The sequence below is a fragment of the Terrapene carolina genome, unplaced genomic scaffold (assembly GCF_002925995.2).
Source record: "Terrapene carolina triunguis isolate 2854851 unplaced genomic scaffold, T_m_triunguis-2.0 Scaffold30, whole genome shotgun sequence".
Taxonomy (NCBI): domain Eukaryota; kingdom Metazoa; phylum Chordata; order Testudines; family Emydidae; genus Terrapene; species Terrapene triunguis.
Window position 1 is genome coordinate 9,951,135 of NW_020664381.1, and position 21,890 is coordinate 9,973,024.

Here is a 21,890-nt window from a genome sequence, read left to right on the forward strand (position 1 = left end):
TTATAAACTGTCCAACTTATTCCAGGCATCTCATGCTTCCTTTTAACATATGGGGGATGCTTGGACCAATACAAAAGGCACCAGACTGAGAATCAGAAGAACCAAATTTTATTCTTAGGTCTCACTGAGTGGCCATAGGCAAGTCACTTACAAGGCCTGATTCTCAGAAGTGCTTAGCACCCATAGCTCCAACTGAAGTCGAAGGGCACTACAGGTGCTCAGCACCTCTGATAAGGCCTTTAGCCTTATGTGAATCTAGTTTTCTACCTCTATACAAGAGGGATAATAATCTCTTACCCACCTTTGTAAAGTGCTTGGGATATACAGATAAAAAAATGCTACGTAAAATAACAACTATATTTTGCATACATCTTTAAAAACGTTAAACTTTTTTTCCCCATTTAAAAATACTTTTTTTTGGCACTCTACTCTAGAGTAGCCTACAGTGTCCTATAGCACTCTTTTTCTAATCTAATAAAACACATACTTAATAACCTTGTTTTAATCTTCAGTGAATCAGGCTAAGGCACAACGGATTCTATTTTCCTCATTACTAGTGGATAGATCATCCTACCTGACATACAGAAGCTTATTGAACCAATCTAGCTTTTGACTCTAGGCATTTCATGTTACGTTGAATTAATTTAAGCCAAATTACAATTGGTTCAGAACACAGACTCATTGAGAAGGGCATATTATATGTCTTGAATTTGTCACTAAACTGCAATAACCCCCTCCAGATTCACCATAGTGATGTAATACCTTGGCCTCATTCATCCAATGCCCTCCTGACCTTTTTCATTGTTAGTATCAAGACTGACCTACAGTGTCATTCCTTTAATTTCAATGTACAGTGGCCATCTTGATGTATTGTGTATACACTGACTGTACTATTCCATGTTCTGTATGACCGTTCTGCTCTTCCTCATTGCCAGCTATTTCAAGCACACCAGTGTGTCAGGAAGTCAGCAACGTTGAGCAGAATAGCTTTTGATTAATGCGCACTGCCCCAAAACAAATGAAAAGAAACTAGCCATTTATCATGGCCCCAGATTAACTAAACTGATAACGCCCAACACGTCATGTATATAAATACTTTTCAGATCAATAATCCCAAATTGATCTCCTTCTGGAAGCAAAAGAAACCTAAAAGACGTGTGTGTGTGTGTGTGTGTGTGTGTGTAGGGGAAGGAATCATGAGCAACATTATCCCAATTAAAAATGCCATAGGAGGAGAAATGGTTAGCTAAAGAAATTGACAATGGGATCCTGGGGCTTTCAGCCATAGATAGTTTGAATGATATAATTGTTATTGTAATATTTATATAATAGCAATCCCCAAAACCCCAATCGGGAGCAGTGCCCCATTGTGCTGGGTTCTGGACAAGGAAAGACAGTCCCTGCCTCAGTTAATAATCTCAACAAATCCCGCCTGAGTCAGTAGTGATTGACCATCTGACAGCTGACGGAGGTGTACAGTATGTGAGGCAGGTCAGCAGTTTCAATCTTGGTCTGATTTGGCAGCCTTGTTGGCAATCTCAGCAGGGAGGCACTGAAAGCTGGTCCCTCCAGGATACGGTTGAAATGCACTGGCAGACCAGTATGATGAAGCATGCTGTTCCGAGGATGGAGTATGCCAGTCCCCAAAGCCATCAATCTGGTACCTTTCACAAACTTTCAATTTAAAATATATGTATATTGAATGGACCAGACCCACAGCTGGCCCTGTCTCTTTAAATCCAAGGTACATTGGTCAACTCTTCTAGCCTAAGATGGTAGGTGATGTTTGTGACATCATTCCAGACTGTTTTAACAAATCAATGAGTGTGGATCATTATATGGGTATTGATCATATTTAAATTGGCAGTTTAACGCAGATGGCTCATATACCATTTTTGTATTGATTTTGCTCCTCAAAGTGGAGGTTGTTGTTTCATTAGCTCAGGTTAAGAAGAAAATCTTTCCATGCAATTAAAGTAAAACCTGTGGTGAGCTTTGTAAAATGTATCATTCCTCAGTAACAGATATTTTGATTCTGTATTTCCAGTTGTTTGACAGTTAACTTGGCAAGATTCTTTTTCTAACCTTTCAAAAGCCTGGAATGTTGGTACAGGGAATCTGCTCGTTTTGTGCATTTTTTGCATTAATTTGGTCTAAGGCATATCATGCTTCATTCATCAAGTTTTCTAATAGCATAGAAAGATACTGAATACTCTCTAAACATCTTCTGCATGTGTCATTTCATCACGAGTGTCTAACAATAGATAGATAATGAAAAGCTCCATTTTCAAATTGCTGTATTCAGATGTCACTTCAGGGCCTAATCCTGGAAATGCTCAGTGCCCTCCATCCCCACTGAAGTCAGTTCCCGTTGAAGTGACATATTCAATCCCATACAAATTGAGGGCACATAGGCCCAGATCCACAAAGGTACTTACATGCCTAAACCCCATATTTAGGCACCTAAGTCCCAGCTTTAGACTCCTCTGCTATACACAAAACTCCTGCTCAGCTGCCACCTAACTCTGTAGGCACCTAGACTCATTTAGCACCTACATTTCTGCTGTAAATATTCTGCTGACGAAGTGGGGCATTCACACTGCAGCCCCGCTGTAGGCACCCAGGCACCAATCACCCACCTAAGCCCCAATGCAATCCACAGACTGGGGGGAAAGGTAGGCAGAGGAGTGCCTGTCTTGCTTGTTTGGCCTGATCTGGTGGTGGGGAGAAAATGTTAAAGTGGAGAGAGACCCACCCAGAGAGGTGGCAGATTCCTGTTCAACTCCCTTCTCCTCACCAAGGAGAGGGGAGAATTGAACAGGGGGGCTCCTACATCCCAGGGGGTACCCTAACCACTAAGCTAAAGGTTTTGAAATGTTCCCCCTCCTCACCCCCGAGATGCCTTGTGTGGAGACAGACAGACACCTAGCTCCATCTCACAAGAAACACCTTTGGCTTCTAAGCCACTTGACTCCAGAAGAGGCTTCCCAGTTGTGGAGTGCAAGCAGAGATAGGGGCAGGGCTTAAGACATACCTCCGCCCTGATCCAGTCAGCATCTGCCATTGGCTAGCAGGGAGCTGACTAGTGTGATGGCTTTTGTGGATGGCAGTTTAAGGCCCCTATCTTTCCCCATTCATTGTATAGGGAGCCTAGCCACCTAACTCAGGCTTTGTGGATCGCAACGTTGTTCCTGTGATTTTTCTAAGCACCTAAAAGTTGGGCATTGTGACTCTCAGCATTGGAATGCTTATGTCCCTTTGTGGATCTGGGCATTCGTGTCTTGTAGGAGACATTCGACACCTAGCAGGATCAGGCCCATTCAGAACAGTGGCTCTCACATTCAGCCTGATTCTTCAGTGTGCCAGTTGTCTTGTGAGGTGCTAAGTGACTTCAGCAGGCTTTAAGAGCACTCAACATATTGCAGAGCCGGGCACTTAGGCCCCTATTCAGCAAGGTACTTGAGCACATGTCTAACTTTAGGCACATGTATAGCCCCATTGAAGTGAATGGAACTACTCATGTGTTTAGTTAGACATGTGCTTAAATACTTTGCTGAACTGGGGCCTTGTGCAAAGTTAGGCAAGTAGCATTTTTAATTACGCCTATTTGGAGGCACAATATTTTTTCAGGAGGAAAACTTGTGCATGAAAACTTGTGTGGGGTTAGTTATTATTGCCCAATTTCCAAATCTATACAACTTTATTTTAAAAGACATTAATACCAGAAAGATTTGGAAATAAAATCTTGAGATGATTTAAATTTGAATATATGTAAAGTTGATATTTATCTGAATAAATTAACTTTACTTTTGTAATTTGCACCACTGTAAAGATACTGATCCAAATCCATTGACATCAGTGAAAGCCTCCCTCTTGCCTATATTGGGCTCTGGATCAGGCCCTAAATGCTGGAGTTACTACTTATTGTGGGGATTGGAAAGGAATCTAAACCTACATTCTCCTTTAGTCTTTTGCATTTACTGACAAATACTGATCGGAGGTGAAATGGCATCACCTTGATGGTTCTGTCTTATCAGTAGTCAAGAAGTGACTGGAATAATCATCTGTGCTTTCAGCAGGTTCAGAGCAAAAGTAAAAGGCCAGTGCATCCATCAATCTGTTTCAGCATATTTATCCAAGCTTCTAATCTGTTGTCTTGGAAAGGAAAGGTCTTGCCATATGTTTCAACTTTACCATTTACAAAAAGAACCAATTTCATGAAAATAGACATTTGACATTTTTAGGAGGGAACAAAGTCAACATGTTCCACTTTTGTAGTAAATGGGCAAATGCACAGCTATATTGACATACCTTATACTCTTATGGTTAATTCATTTCAACCTGCTTTTGAAAGAGCAGTGTGTTCCTAATGATTTAAATATGACAGTCAACCATTTGATGTTGTTCCCTTATTTAGAATTATAACCAGTTTGTTCCTGAAACATTTCATACGGCTGATGTTTTAGTCTATCACAGTGATGTATGGTATCAATGTTCTTTTTTTGGACTGTGAACTATAATGCACATTTATGGAAAATTATACATAATTTCACTGAATGCAATCCCTGAGGCTTAGCAGCCATTTATCTACTTTGTTCTGTGCAGATTGGGGTTTGGAACTCAAATAGTGGCCTTAATATGACTGACAGCAATAAAGACAGATCTACCAATATCACCGATTCACTGGCTAACCGAACACTCATAGTCACTACCATTTTGGTAAGTCCTGCTGCATAGTGTTAATATTAAGTATCAGAGGGGTAGCCGTGTTAGTCTGGATCTGTAAAAAGCAACAAAGAGTCCAGTGGCACCTTAAAGACTAATAGATGTATTGGAGCATAAGCTTTCGTGGGTGAATGCCCACATGCGTCTGACGAAGTGGGTATTCACCCACGAAAGCTTATGCTCCAATACAGCTGTTAGTCTTTAAGGTGCCACAGGACTCAGTGTTAATATTATTATCCATAGTGTAGAATAGATCATACATTGCTTACATTGTTTTACATATTTATATGAAGCCTTCCTTTTCAGCCTAAACTCCGCACTTCATCTTTTGTTGTTCCCTGTACCAATGTATGGTTTGACAAACCACCCGATGTTTCTAGCCCAGCATATTATTTGCATATAGACACAGAATCAAACTGCCCATTATCCATCTATACACTAAAGTAATCACATTTCCAAATTATGTTTAGCTTATCTCTGTACTTTGAAGAAACAATTTGTATTTCTTTCCACAAAGAAAATTTCACACACCCAAATACTAACTTTTATAGTCAGCGTGTACATGTTTTGACTTCTCACTACAAACAAGGTTGGATGAGAAGAGCAGCTTATGGTGCAGAGTGGAGAGACAGATTCTGGTACATCCTCACCGGTGTTGAATGGAAGTTACAGTGGGGAGGATGTGTTGAATTGTGTATCCTCCACAATCCTGATCCCTGTCTTCCTGGCCAGTGCTGCTACTTCTTGGGCTGTACTGGCTGGTTCTGGGTTCCCTGGAGAAAGGAAAGTTGCAGATTCCTTGTGCCACAACTTCCTCTCTGCTGACTTTCCACTGCCAGGAGCCCTGCGCTTTAGGTTAAAACTACAGAAGCCTGCCTTGCCCAGAGCTGAAAAGGAAATACCATGTACACAAAACCACTCTACCTATGCGATTTTTTTATTCTCTCCCATGAATATATTCCAGTCAATGGCTACATTATTTCATACTTTTTAAGGTTTGTTTTATTTAGAAAGTCAATTTTTAGGTTTACTTTATGATTCTTGGTCTAGTATTTATTGTACTACTGCAGTATCCTTACCCATCCGTTAACATGGCACATTATATAGTATAGATCTTGGGCCTGATTTTGGAGGTGCTGAACACCAACAACTCTAATTAAAGCCAATGGGAGTAACAGTCCCTCAGATCCCATGAAACTCAGACCCAGGACATTTATAGCTGATTGATTTGGGCAATTTACTAACATATCTAAGATGACTTTTAATGGACAGGGTAAATTTGTTGCACCTGTACAACTGTAGTAAATCATCCAACTATTTGTGTAATGTATAAACTGAGATTATCTGAAATGTACCTCATTTCTATTGTTACATGTTTGGTGTGTTTATTCTATAGGAAGATCCCTATGTTATGTACAAAAAGTCTGATAAGCCCTTGTATGGAAATGACAGATTCGAAGGATATTGCCTGGATTTGTTGAAGGAACTGTCAAATATTTTAGGCTTCATCTATGAGGTCAAACTAGTTTCTGATGGTAAATATGGAGCCCAGAATGACAAAGGAGAGTGGAATGGGATGGTCAAAGAACTCATAGATCATGTAAGAATGAATTGTTCTGTCTTTATTCTACTTTAACCTAAGATAGTTTATAAGAAGCCAAGTCAAATGAAGTATTTACGTTAACAGGAGGACTAGCCATTTTCATAGCACAGAAAAGCCCTTGAGCAAAGACAAGTACTTAGGGTCTGCATTTTGGGGGAAAATCCTTCCCCCCAGTGCTGGGGTATTCTAGGAGGGAAGAAATACATTCCCCCACACTGTAGACCTGATCCATGGCTACTATGACAGCCCTGAGACTACAGTAGTTCACCCAGCACCTAGGCCCTTACTCTGCAGCAATGATAGTTAAATCTCCATAGCAGTAGACCCAATCTCCCCTGCACAACAGTAGGCAGGGAGCCGCTGCACTTCACTGCTCTGCAGTTCATGAGTGGTGCTGAGCCCCCCTGCAGGCTCTGCAAATCATGTTCTACCCTATCCATTGGAAAGGTGCCCGTATTGTTGCATCAAAGGATCTTGGTGTCTGCAAAGACAAGGAAAAGCTTTGATTTGTTTGGGTGCTCACTTCCCATGAATAATATGTCAGACATGTCCATTCTGCTTCTGGTAACGTCCTAATAATGCACTGTTTTGCCACAGTTTCTTGATGTAAACTGTTTCAGTCATACTCAAATTACTATAGCTCTTCTGAAGTAGTTTTTCTGCCCACAATGACCTTTAATAAGGAAACCAAGAATTTTTATTTTACACTCAATTACAGTTCAGCTTCTAGGCAAAACTAGACATGTTTGTTTTAGCTTGTTTAATACCCATGGGAAAAGGTGGAAGGAATAAAAATATGCTTGTTGAATGCAGAGAAAATGAGAATATTTTCCAATTTGTGTTCCCAGAAAGCCGATCTGGCGGTTGCTCCTCTCACTATCACCTACGTAAGGGAGAAAGTAATCGACTTTTCAAAACCCTTCATGACGCTGGGGATCAGTATTTTGTACCGGAAACCCAATGGCACAAATCCTGGTGTTTTCTCCTTTCTCAACCCTCTTTCTCCTGATATTTGGATGTATGTCCTCCTAGCCTGCCTTGGAGTCAGTTGTGTACTCTTTGTAATTGCAAGGTAAGTTAAAAGACTGTGTGAGAGACAACCTCTTTTCTTTCCTCTTATCATGTGTTGCACTGGTAACACAACATATACTCACTCCACCAATGACAATCTAATGATATTCTAGGAATTTGATACAGTACCAAAAACATTGCATTCCAGAGGGGTTGTCTTGCATTATTTTTTATATGAACATAAATATTCATAGTGTAACGGGATTCTTCTTTACTTAAGAGTTTAAGGGAGAAAAAATAAAATTGATAAAATGTGTCATCAGTTACTTAATAGAAATGAAAATATTATATACAACTGCTTTTCAGCATAGTTACTCCTTTATAAACACTGCACTTTTCAGCTAACAGTGCATACAGTTAAAAGCCAAGAGAAAATCTGAAAATCTTTGTTGCTGAAGGGTGGAAGTCAGCTCAGATCAATTCACTCTGAAAATTCAGGATAGCATAACAGAGAACCCAAGGGCTTGGCTCTGCAAGATGCTCCCATACCTCTCTCTAAAGTGAATTGTCACAGGAGGTACAAAGCACTGTGTCCTCTCAAATCCCAAGTGAGAGCCGTATTCAGGAAGGCACTTATGATCCAAGGGCGCATGTGTTTAACTTCAATAGGACTTAAACTGGGCATATGCTTAAATGCTGTCCTGAATCAGGCCTCTGCTATCAATGAACTCCTAACCCATGGAAGAGCAAACTCCTAATAGAATACAAGTTTAGAAACTGGGGGTGGAGGGGGGGATTGATTAACGAAAAGTTCAACAAATTGTGTTTAAAAACTGAAAAGGAAAAATATGAAAATATGATTGACAAAGTTCAGCAATACTCCTTTCTTAGCAATTCTGGAGTCTGATGTCCCAATGCCTTTCTTACATGAAAAAAGAACAGGAGTACTTGTGGCACCTTAGAGACTAACAAATTTATTAGAGCATAAGCTTTCGTGGGCTACAGCCCACTTCTTCAGATGCATATTGAGTGAAACATATTGAGGAGATATATATACACACATACAGAGAGCATGAACAGGTGGGAGTTGTCTTACCAACTCTGAGAGGCCAATTAAGTAAGAGAAAAAAACTTTTGAAGTGATAATCAAGATAGCTCAGTACAGACAGTTTGATAAGAAGTGTGAGAATACTTACAAGGGGAGATAGATTCAATGTTTGTAATGGCTCAGCCATTCCCAGTCCTTATTCAATCCTGAGTTGATTGTATCTAGTTTGCATATCAATTCCAGCTCAGCAGTCTCTCGTTGGAGTCTGTTTTTGAAGTTTTTCTGTTGTAAGATAGCCACCCGCAGGTCTGTCATTGAATGGCCAGACAGGTTAAAGTGTTCTCCCACTGGTTTTTGTGTATTATGATTCCTGATGTCAGATTTGTGTCCATTAATTCTTTTGCGTAAAGACTGTCCGGTTTGGCCAATGTACATGGCAGAGGGGCATTGCTGGCACATGATGGCATATATCACATTGGTAGATGTGCAGGTGAACGAGCCCCTGATGGTATGGCTGATGTGATTAGGTCCTATGATGATGTCACTTGAATAGATATGTGGACAGAGTTGGCATCGGGCTTTGTTACAAGGATAGGTTCCTGGGTCAGTGTTTTTGTTCAGTGATGTGTGGTTGCTGGTGAGTATTTGCTTTAAGTTGGGGGGTTGTCTGTAAGTGAGGACAGGTCTGTCTTCCAAGATCTGAGAGAGTAAAGGATCATCTTTCAGGATAGGTTGTAGATCTCTGATGATGTGCCGCTGACTGCTATGGGTACCCGCATGGCCCCACAGTATGCCAACATTTTTATGGCTGACTTAGAACAACGCTTCCTTAGCTCTCGTCCCCTAACGCCCCTACTCTACTTACGCTACACTGATGACATCTTCATCATCTGGACCCATGGAAAAGAAGCCCTTGAGGAATTCCACCAGGACTTCAATAATTTCCATCCCACCATCAACCTCAGCCTAGATCAATCCACACAAGCGGTCCATTTCCTGGACACTACTGTGCTAATAAGCGATGGTCACATAAATACCACCCTGTACCGGAAACCTACTGACCGCTACACTTACCTACATGCCTCCAGCTTCCATCCAGGACACACCACACGATCCATTGTCTACAGCCAAGCTCTAAGATATAACCGCATTTGCTCCAATCCCTCAGATAGAGACAAGCACCTACAAGATCTCTAATCAAGCATTCGTAAAACTACAATACCCACCTGCTGAAGTGAAAAAACAGATTGACAGAGCCAGACGAGTACCCAGAAGTCACCTCCTACAAGACAGGCCCAACAAAGAAAATAACAGAACACCACTAGCTGTCACCTTCAGCCCCCAACTAAAACCTCTCCAGCGCATCATCAGAGATCTACAACCTATCCTGAAAGATGATCCTTTACTCTCTCAGATCTTGGAAGACAGACCTGTCCTCACTTACAGACAACCCCCCAACTTAAAGCAAATACTCACCAGCAACCACACATCACTGAACAAAAACACTGACCCAGGAACCTATCCTTGTAACAAAGCCCGATGCCAACTCTGTCCACATATCTATTCAAGTGACACCATCATAGGGCCTAATCACATCAGCCATACCATCAGGGGCTCGTTCACCTGCACATCTACCAATGTGATATATGCCATCATGTGCCAGCAATGCCCCTCTGCCATGTACATTGGCCAAACCGGACAGTCTCTATGCAAAAGAATTAATGGACACAAATCTGACATCAGGAATCATAATACACAAAAACCAGTGGGAGAACACTTTAACCTGTCTGGCCATTCAATGACAGACCTGCGGGTGGCTATCTTACAACAGAAAAACTTCAAAAACAGACTCCAACGAGAGACTGCTGAGCTGGAATTGATATGCAAACTAGATACAATCAACTCAGGATTGAATAAGGACTGGGAATGGCTGAGCCATTACAAACATTGAATCTATCTCCCCTTGTAAGTATTCTCACACTTCTTATCAAACTGTCTGTACTGAGCTATCTTGATTATCACTTCAAAAGTTTTTTTCTCTTACTTAATTGGCCTCTCAGAGTTGGTAAGACAACTCCCACCTGTTCATGCTCTCTGTATGTGTGTATATATATCTCCTCAATATATGTTCCACTCTATATGCATCTGAAGAAGTGGGCTGTAGCCCACGAAAGCTTATGCTCTAATAAATTTGTTAGTCTCTAAGGTGCCACAAGTACTCCTGTTCTTTTTGCGGATACAGACTAACACGGCTGCTACTCTGAAACCTTTCTTACATGAATAGTTCATATATAAGTAGTCACATTAACTTCAATGCCTCTACTGGTATGAATAAGGGTTAGTCATTTGAATAAAGGTTTGTGGGATCAGACATCTACATTGCATATGAAACTTTCCAAGATATCCCTTCCTAAGGAATTTCAATATTTTATATATAAAATATTAATTCAACATCCTTTGGATGCCATATTTGAAACATATTAATTTTTTTTTCTGATGGCATTTGATATCCATACTAAGACTCTGTAAAAAGTCATTTATTTTTACTTCTTCCACTATTTGGAATTATAATTTTCATCACTATTTATTGAACATTTTCCAACCCTTCCTCCTCCTTCCTAGGAATATACATAAAAATATTTGTCTGGGTTATTGGTTTTTCCATTACCAACAATTATATTTTTTCTTCTGACACCTTGTAAAGCTTTCCCCCCAATTCTATCATGTATTGCTTTGAATATAAAACAATGACATAATTCACACTAATGAAGGAAAAAGAGCATCAGAGTAGATACTCCAAGAAAACAAGTTTCAAATAATGTAACTCTTCATGGTCTAACATTTATATAATACAGGTAGCTATAGGATAATATATAAAGCTGGAATGCTGTATTGTTGAAATTCTAAATATTCCTCATATCAGAGTAAAGATACAATGTAAACATTTAATACAAAACTCTTGTAAATGCTCAAACTAATTTGACTCAATTAAAATTGTATCTTTTGATTCCAGAGACTACAATGAAAGAGCAAATGTAATAAAATAGCATCATTATAATAGCCCCATGTTAGTCATTCTGATAATATGCATACACACTGTCTGATTTCCTATACAGCTCTGAGACGAGTTACATAGTTCTTGTCATGAGTTCCCCGCACCCCAAATTATGATTTCTTTTAATTGGCGAGCTCCCTTATTTACAAGAGCAGTCCCACAGAGGTCAGTTTGACGTGGTTGTGTATTTCTTTATGGCCCACAGAACAGCTTTCTTTTCAAGTGGATGCACTGGTAAACGCACTCTTTCATATACGTGAAACTTTGTCTGCTTGCTGGTTTCAGCACCAGTGCCCAAGGCAGACTACAGTGATGGGGGGCAATTTGTAGGTTTTATTGTTGTTTTGTTTTAAACTGCTTAGAGGATCATGGGACAACTCATTAGTGTAGGTCCTGGGTGACAGAAAGAGTTCATCCATCACTGACGGCTAATCTCATATCAGCCACAAGACTGTGTACAATTAGTCATGATTTCCCACAAGCTCTTGCAGTAGCTCACTGTACCATGAATAATAATTCTAACTGCACACAAATCATCGTCTCATTCATGGCTGATATTAAATCTGCCCATCAGTGACAGATTAACTTCGTTCTGTTGTTGTGCGCCAAGACTAAAAACATCCCACAGCCTTCTCCACCAAGGAACAGGGAGAAGGAAAAAAACAAACAAACAAGCCCCAGTTTGCCCTCAGCCCTGTAAATTCTCTAGGAAAACCATGTCAAACTCAGAAAACAGACAAAGCTTTAAGTATATGAAAGAATGCACCGGATACGACAAGTAATCAAGAAAGCCACCCAATGGGCTATACCCAAATGCACGCTCAAATGAACACAAACAAAAAAGAGGAAAATATTATTGAATCATCATCCCTTGTGTTTCACTCTCTCAACTGCTAACCGTTGCTCCCTTTAGCTAAAAACAGTCCTTTGCCCCTGGAACAATGATAATTCCCATTTTCTAATTTTTAAAAAAATCCTTAGAAATATCAAGCTTTATTATTCTTGCTGATTACTTATTTAGGAAAACAGGAGACTAAGGGCCCAATTCAGCAAATGACTTAATAAAGTTCTATTCATGTCAATGGAACTTAAAAACCTGCTTGAGTGCTTTGCTGAACTGGTATCTAGAAGCAGTGCTAAATTAGTTGGCAAATAGTTATGCTGAAGGTATTTAGTACACACCTGACATTTAAACTTGCTTCACCAGGCTAGGACTCCGACTACACATCTAGGAAAAGCCAGAATAGTCCATTCACACCTCCAAATCTGTTTTTCATCTGCTAAAGGTTTGCTTCTTTCACCAGGGATTGGACAGGTCAATTCTCAAGAACCTTTTGGTGAGATACTGGAGGCAGAATTCAGGAAGACCCTTGCACACAAATCTCCACTATTCTAGCAGTGCTATAACAAATAAACATCATTGTTTATTGTTGCACTCTCATTGAGAGAAATATTCAGGGATAATATTTATGGACATGTCTGTTGTACTTCTAAAGATTTTTTTTTCAGTGGCATGACTCATATCGTAGTTCTCCTGAGGTCTTATGTAGTATTACCATTGTTATTTAAATTTTGTATAAAGTGCCATAATAATTAAACAAATAGCTATGCCTTATCACTATTTGTAAAGTTACTGATTTTTACAGTTTCTTTCTTTTTCTTCTCCACATTAGCTGTGACTACACTAATAATGTTCTGCTAAAATTTCTCTCTGTTGCCACCTTCGTTTCATCTCCACTGGTGATATCAGTGGTGGAAGTGCTAGCATAGGTGTCTATCAATGATATAGGCACAAAGTCATCAAACTTTGCTCAGAAAAACCCTACGCGAGGTAATGCTTAACTGCCAGCAACCTACAACATCTTGTCTACACTACTGCTCCCACTGATGGAAATGAATAAGGAGAAACAACAGTGGAAATATTAACAGAAATTTCCTAGGTTAGCCAAGTCCTGGAAAAGAATCATTGACCTGCCCCTCCTCTGTTCATTGCATCAACATTTCATACAGTGCATTTCACAGAATAAGGTGCATAACAAGAAAATCTGATATTTAATTCTAATAGAGAATGAGTCACTGATATACTAGCACAAATTTTTTAAAAATAGCAGCTGTAGACTTTTGCTCTTTGAATAATCAAAAGGTCATATAATAAAATAAAGCCTTTCTAGTCCTGCAGAAGTAGTTCTGCCGACTGAATTTTATTGCTATTTTCTAGCAGTTGCCATTTTGTTCCTTCTGTTATAGATACATTTTTGTCTAAGCTACAGAATATGTTTATTACTTAAAAAAATGTAAGAGCCCAGCCCTGCTCAATTTGCAGTGCAAGGCTCCCAGCAAAAGATCATGCACAATTACTGTTTTACACTCCTTGTAACCAGGAGCGGCGCCAGGGTTTTTGGCGCCCTAGACGGGGGTCTTTCCGTGCTCCCGGTCGTCGTCGGCAATTCTGCGGCGGGAGGGTCCTTCCGCGCTCCTGGTCTTCGGGGCACTTCGGCGGCGGGTCCCGGAGCGAGTGAAGGACCCGCCGCAGAATTGCCGCCAAAGACCCGGAGCGCGGAAGGACCCCCCGCCGCCGAATTGCCGCCCCCCCCCCCCAAATCCTGGCGCCCTAGGCAACTGCCTAGGTCGCCTGAATGGAAGCGCCGGCCCTGCTTGTAACATGTCAACATTGTAATTCAGCGTGTGTGAATGCCCAGCAGAAGGCCTTTGCACTTTGATGGCTTATGTGCAAGTTAGCTGGTACATAGGCCGTGGCTCACAGGGATGAGTTTCAGCCTTTGTGCACAAATCTAGTTAAGAACAATTTCATTGATTGTAGAAAGGTGGTTTTCACCCTATTAGCACAGTGAAAAACTTGCTGGAATGTAATGGCTTGGTTTTGTTTTTGTTTTTTTTAAAATGGCGTATGTAGAAATTTTTTGTCTTTAATCTTTATATTGCCTCTTGCAATTATGTTTAACAACTATTGTACTAGTGATGATGATATTGTTTAGTTAATGGCATCTTAAGCTACCTACTGTTTCAATTAGTATGTTCATTACTATCAGCGTTCATTACTTCAGCTTAGCGTAGCACTCTGGTTGCAAGAGTGCATAAATTCAAAGCTTAATTATATTGCTGAAAAAGTAATTAAAATGTATTAGCATGGCATTGTCAATTAAAGCTATATTCATAAACTTCAGCAGGAATGTACCTAATGTGCCCTGCAGAGCTGAGAAGCAGCAGGCACAGTACCATGGGGAGGAACAATCTTTAAAGTAACTTTGCCAACTATTTTGCAGACCATAATAGGGTATAGATTTTGCATTTTCAGCAAGGTGCGCTGGGAATTAAGCACTATTCTTCCACTCATTAAGGGGAAACTGGCTGCCTAATTCTCTATACATGATACTGAAAATATACCCCTATGGTTTTTAAGCACTGAAATTACTCCCGCAAAGTAGCAACAACTTATTATTATTAAAGTGCTGTAACCTCACTATTGGAGAAAGTGCCACAAAAATTAATATCTTAACACCAACCGGTCGTGTAATATAGTTTTTTTGTCATGCCCAATGCCAGTTCTTTATATAGAGAGTACTCCAAAGGCACTGCTTTTAGAGTACCATTTTTCTTTCATGCTTCGCCAGGGAGCAGCTACATGGAATCAGTGCATCCCCCTCTCTGCAGGTCATCAATCGCGTGGCTAGGGGAATGACTGGGAACTTTGAAAGAAACAGTAGTCTTATATTTGAGGATTACAGTCAAAGAGCTTTAGGATTAATGAAGTAGGGCTTATGCTAAAACTGGAGCTCTGAAAGCCCCTCCCTGCACTGCAGTACTGCTCTGCAGCTTGCATATGGTAGCGGGACACATATCTATGCTTTAGTTTTGGTTATTTTCTTCATTAATCTTTTCATTTTCTGCATTCTTTAGCAGGTTTGCTGGCTCAGTGTGTATTTTATCTGATGTTTACAGACTGTTTCTGTTAACTACCACAGGTTTACACCCTATGAGTGGTATAACCCCCACCCGTGCAACCCTGACTCAGATGTGGTGGAAAACAATTTTACTTTACTAAATAGTTTCTGGTTTGGAGTTGGAGCTCTCATGCAGCAAGGTACACCGGTCACACATCATTATTGCACACATCCCACAGTCTGCTCACGGGCTTCTGTGCTGGTAAACTCCACCATCTGTAGCTACCACATATATTGTAAAACCTGATCTCAGAAATTAAAAAAGCAGATTACACAGTGAAGTGGGGATAGGGAGGGAAGGGAAATGAAACTAACACTTGCTTAAATACAAAATATGGTAACCGCAGAAATGAGAAGGGAAAACATACAAGAAAGTATAAAGTCAGCTGTCCTATATGGGAACTTCTGTGGACAAAACAGAAAATAATAGCCGGATGACTACAAAGGTATTTTTATTGATGATAAATCTATTCACGTAGGCTTCATCCCAATATAGACAGTAATAGCCATAACAATTCTGGAACACATACAGTAACAGCCAGTCAAAAGGTATTTCTTCACAAAGATTGTTAAGTTTTGTTGGCAATTGTCAAACTTTTATTTAAAACCAAAACAAAACCTATTTTTATTGGCTTTTCTGCAGGTTTGAGTCCCATCCTCTTGTAAATGCATCCAACCTTAGAATTTAACCAAGTCAAGTGCCAGTTGCTGCTGAATTTTGGAAACTGCACAGAGATACTCGCATGTCAATGAAGGGCAGCGAAGTGCACTCGATATGGGAAGTCACGCAGATACATGTAGTAAACACTTATGCTTATGGCGTGTGTATACTGAGGCTTCCCATTAAAGGGCTATATTGTATCAATACGGGGCTCCATTCAACATCTCTGAAAACATTTTTTGGCCAAAAAAAAAAACAAACAAAAAAAAAAAAGGCAACACATAGAGGAAGTCGCAGCAATATATTGGTATTAAATTCCCAAATATTTAAGAAAGGAAGGAATACCTACATTCATTCAGGTACAATTTATTCTTTTCATAGGCATGAATACCAATTTGGATTTTGTAAAATAATAAATAATAATAATAATGAAGGAATTTTTCTTAGACAGGGTAGTGAAGAAATTTCACACTGTAACTAGGATAATGCATGCACACAGTTTTATTGGTATATTCATAGGACACACATATCCTCACCAAAATTATTTTGAAGAAGATTGGAGATAAGGTGTTTTTGTTTTTTCCAATGTATCTGTAAAGTACAGACTAAGGTTTTACAGTATCAGGCAGGTGTGTGTATATAATTGTGACTGCCTTGTGTGTGAGAGTGCCCCAAGATTTTGTGTTTTTAATGTCCTGCCTTTTTGGAGTTTACCATCATCCACAGCAAACTGTGGGATGCAGTGTCTACTAGTTACCACTACCTTGGGTACATGACAGTCAGCCCCAACCAGACTCTGCTTGTCTTTCAAGAAGCTTTACAAAAACATTTGTAAGGTGAAGCAAATGTTTCCATGTACAAACTTGTGGTACGTGTGACTGTAAGTGCACCATCAGTAACATGTAGAGTTTGAACAAGAGATGAATGGTTGCTAACCTCTGCATCTATTGTTATGCTCTTTCTTGTTAACAGAAGCTGCTTGTTGTGCTTGATTGGAAGCCACTTGTTTATTAAATTTTAAAATGTGATGATCAGACTTTCTCTTTTCTACAGAGCGTGAGCAAAGTCTGGATCAGGATTGGCTGTCATGTCTGCCATAAAAAGGCACTAGAGAGACTTCAGCAAGTATTGTCTCTGACCCTGAATCTTGCTAGTAACATTTTACTTAGATGTTATTTCCCCATTCCCTTGAAGTTCTCAACCCAGATATTTCCTCTGGTCTTTGAAGGTATCCAGACATGGCATACTTCTAATTATAGTCAGCAGATAAATTTTTTAAAAATGTATGAGAAACTATTACTTTTAAAAACTCAAGTGACCTGCTAAGGCCCGAATTCAACAAAGTGTGTAAGCACATTCTTACCTTTAAAGGTAGAGCTTAAGTCTCACAAGATTACGTCAATGAAACTAAAGCATGTGCTTACGCCCTTTGCTGAAGTGGGTTCCAAGAGATGGTGAATACTGAAAAAATCATGGGCCTGATCCTGCAATATGCTGAACCCCACTCAACTCCTATTGATTTTTGTGAGAGTGGAGAGTGCTCAGCATCTTACAAGATCAATCCCCTTGCTTATAACACTCAGTGGCAGGTTAAAATATACTGTCCTTAGTTTAATTAGATTAAAGATTTTCTGTTTCATTTATACAACTAATTTGCCACTGGAGTATTATAATTTTGCCAAAAAGCTACAGGAACCAAGAGTTTCTCCACCTCCATCTATTATCATGTACCTCTAACTATAAGGCTGCACTACCAGCTTTTATGGCAAGCTGCTAAGGTCTCTGAAGTTTAGTTGGCTATTACTATCACTATACATTTAAACTAGGTATTGTACCAGTGTCTAACTACATCTTTTATATTCCTATAACTATCTAGGCTTTTAGAAAATGACATCTTCATGAAGATCTGAATCAGCATACATAGCAGCCTGCTCTTACGTTTGCTAGATCAACTACAGTTTAGAAATAAATACATCCTTAGGAGTAAAAAATCATGTTTCACTACATTAAAAAAAATCTAGTCTGATAAAGCACCAAGAAAAGCACAATTAACAAACATAAATCTGGATGAATCTGCAGCTCTTGAAATGATACATTAAGATTCCCTAAATTAAATAGGAACCTCTACTTTTAGACTGTTGGCCTAGTTTAAAATCAGTACAACACAAAGGCTACACACGGCAGGAAGTCTGCTTTGCTGTTACCTCTCATAATTTGGTAGCTACATCAATGTACTCAGAGCCCTTGGCTATGCTTAGCTCTGACCTTTAAGAGAGATGTACATATATTTATAAAAAGCTAAATTAAATCTGTTTGCCTGTGGTTTGGAAGATTATTACCCTTTCAACTTTTGCTCAAATTGTATAGAGTTTTTATGTTAAAATCTTCCAAGGCCTTAAATACCTTCTGTGAAATGTCTGAAGTTCCTAATCATTAAGTAGCTCAGAAGACATAACACTTCAATAACAGGGACCTTTCTCTAACAATAATGAATATTAATTAAATCAAATTCTGTACACACTCAGACCACAGTTCAGCCAGCACTTAAGCATTTGCTTAAGTCCATCCTTATGCAACAAAACACTTATGCACTGTGCTTAACTCTGAAGTTAAACTGAAGTCAGTTGACTATAAGCACACAATCAAGTGCGTGTCTGAATCTGGGCCTTAAACCCGAGACAATCCACCGAAGTCAGCAAGGTTGCATACTGTGTCAGTCAGGGCAGTATTTGGCTCGTAATGTTTAGGAGTACTTTGCTTCACAGCTGGGATCAAATTAACCCTCCCGAGTCAATTATATGCCCTTAAAAAGTAAAATGAATCATACAAATTATCCATTTACTGTCCTAGTCTCACAATGTGAGATGTGCAGTCGGATGTGCTAATGCCATTTCAGTCATCATTCTGTCCTTTAAACTGGGATTAATTTATTATTCATAACATTGCACCATCATGTAGAGATCCAGAAGGGACTGTGTAGTTGCTTTAACTTTCTTACCTTTAAAACAAAAAGTATAGGCTTATAAAACAACATATTTTAGGTCTTGACCCCTGCAGCCCTTATTCATGTGAGTAAGTCCCACTGACTTTACTGGAACACTACTGACTGCAATGATACTGTTTGCCTGAGTGAGGGCTGCAGGACCATACATACCTGGATGTGTAGATAAGAGACACAGGGTAAAGCCATCTTTTTAAGCACTTCCTCTAAGTGATGAATGGGATACAGTAGAACCTCAGAGTTACAAACTGACCGGTCAACCACACATCTCATTTGGAACCGGAAGTACACAATCAGGCAACAGCAAATACCAAAAAAAAAAAAAAAAAAAACAAAAAAAAAAAAAAAGATTAATAAAAAATAATAATAAAATAAAGGGAGAGCAGCATTTTTTTTCTGCATAGTGAAGTTTCAAAGCTGTATTAAGTCAATGCTCAGTTGTAAACTTTTGAAAGACCAACCATAACATTTTGTTCAGAGTTACAAATATTTCAGAGTTACAAATAACCTCCATTCCCGAGATGTTTGAAACTCTGAGGTTCTACTGTATTGTTCTTCTGAAGGTTTAAGGCTTAAAGCCTCATTACAGTACTTGTAACAAGCAGTTAAGATACAGATAAATGGCTAGTATAGCTTGCTAGGAGTCTAAAAGGTTAACTCCAAAGGTGACATTATCTCAAAGACAAATTGGTGTTCAGACCCATGGATAATCATGTTTGTTAGGTATCATGGCATACATCCCCTTCAAAGTATGTTACCATTATAAATGTTAGCTGTACATATGTGAGATTACTGTGTAGATTTCTTTTATTATTCTGTGGTTCATAAATGTGTTATGCTCCTAAAAATAATCTACTGACAGAGAAAGACTTCTTTCAACATGTTTTAATATGATTGTTTTGATGATATTATAACAGGATCAGAGCTGATGCCCAAAGCTCTTTCTACCAGAATAGTTGGAGGAATATGGTGGTTTTTCACCTTAATCATAATCTCATCCTACACTGCCAACTTGGCTGCCTTCCTGACAGTTGAGAGAATGGAATCCCCCATCGATTCAGCAGATGATTTGGCAAAGCAAACCAAGATAGAATATGGGGCTGTTAGAGATGGATCAACAATGACCTTCTTCAAGGTAAGATGGTGCCAGGTGGTTTTGCACTGTCAGTATTGTAACCTTTCACTAATAGATTCTGAAACGTGGAAAAGAATGAGAAATTTTGAAAACATTAGTCTAGTAAAATTTAGCAGTTATAATAAATCCCTAATCCACAGAGCATCCTCCAGGAATCTACACCTGAGTGATGGGGAAGGTTGTGTTATATGCATGTTTCCTTCTGCCAACCAACGGGAAATCACCACAAATAGATTACAGTTTGACACTGTAGCACCTTTAGTGAAAGGTTCTCGGTACCGTGGCACCCACTGCTCCCTAAGAATGGAGAGCTCCGGGGCAGCTACAATCTGGAAAGTCCCTGCTAGAACAGGTCCAATACAAGAGGGGATAAAGGACTCTGGAACAATGTACAGGCACAAAGTCTCTGTTGGAATAGCCCCATGCCTTTAGTGAATCCCTCAAGATCTATACAGTCTGGGGCCTAACCACCTCCTCCTTTTGAGAAAGGCAAACCCATGCCCTAACCAAAAGAATTTAGTGAAAACTCTGCAAGGAGAACCTCCGCAGTTTTGTCCCATCAGGTCCCATTACTACTAGCTATTCTTCAGTCTTCAAAAGGGGGCTGTTTGGCCCGAAGTTTATAATGAGTAATTTGCTAAGATAGCTACTTGATCTTGAAAAGCAATTGGAAAAATACAAAATAATAGTTAATTTGCTTTTAAAAATATTTTATATAAAGAATATAGATTTAAAGTTTAATAAATATAATTAAGTGAAAGCATTTTCTAGTGAAATTGCTTCAGTAGATAACTAAATTCCTTTTGATAATCAACTTTAATTACATATGAAATGAATGGATCTCATAAAATGTCAATACATATACCAACAAGTTATAAATATGGAAAATGTACAAAAAACATCCCCTGGCAATTAGCACGAATTAGCAGCTTTGTTGTCACACCCAGCAGGAAATCCAAGGATTGAATGTACCTAAGTAAGTATTAATATCATGCTCCTCAGTATGGTATCTGAGCATCTTTTAACTAACCTTTAGGAAGCAGTCCTTCCAAAGAGAATCATAGAATCATATAGAATCACAGAATATTAGGGTTGGAAGGGACCTCAGGAGGTCATCTAGTCCAACCCCCTGCTCAAAGCAGGACCAATTCCCAGACAGATTTTTACCCCAGTTCCCTAAATGGCCCCCTCAAGGATTGAGCTCACAACCCTGGGTTTAGCAGGCCAATGAGTCACATTGGTGAAGCAACATGGTGGAAAAATAGCTTCTGCTATCTGTGTCATAGATGTTCTGTGAATGAACATTTCAGTTTCTGGTGTCAGTTTGACATCTTAAGTGAGGATTTTAAAAAGGTCTGTGGCAGACCTGGGAATTTAACCCAGATGCCTCAAATCCAAGTGCAGTACTTTAACCACAAGACTGTCTTCAGATGAAGAAAGATTCTTTATATACAAATAAAGGAAAGTAATGGATTGTAGTTCAAATATTTGGATCATGTCTCAAAACTAGTAATTTTCAAAAAGGATTCTGCAGTAGTTTGCTACATCTTACATGGCCACCCTGTTTTTAGCAGTTAAGGGTAAATTCCTCTCTTGCTGCCCCTGCTTACTTCCATCTATCATTGCGGAGAGGTGACTGTGTATTTGAATAAGAGAATAAACAATGCTTTTTTCAAAGCCTGATTATTT

General features: G+C 39.4%; 1 protein-coding gene across 1 annotated transcript in view; it reads left to right on the forward strand.

Annotated features, from left to right (window-relative positions):
• The window catches only part of LOC113406402 (glutamate receptor ionotropic, kainate 1), a 214,823-nt gene that overhangs the window by 164,954 nt on the left and 27,979 nt on the right, over nucleotides 1-21,890 (forward strand). The window contains exons 9-13 of the mRNA XM_026651092.1: nucleotides 4,606-4,719; nucleotides 6,122-6,325; nucleotides 7,177-7,400; nucleotides 15,426-15,544; nucleotides 19,984-20,201. Coding sequence (XP_026506877.1) covers nucleotides 4,606-4,719; nucleotides 6,122-6,325; nucleotides 7,177-7,400; nucleotides 15,426-15,544; nucleotides 19,984-20,201 — 879 coding nt within the window. The remainder of the gene's footprint in view (nucleotides 1-4,605; nucleotides 4,720-6,121; nucleotides 6,326-7,176; nucleotides 7,401-15,425; nucleotides 15,545-19,983; nucleotides 20,202-21,890) is intronic.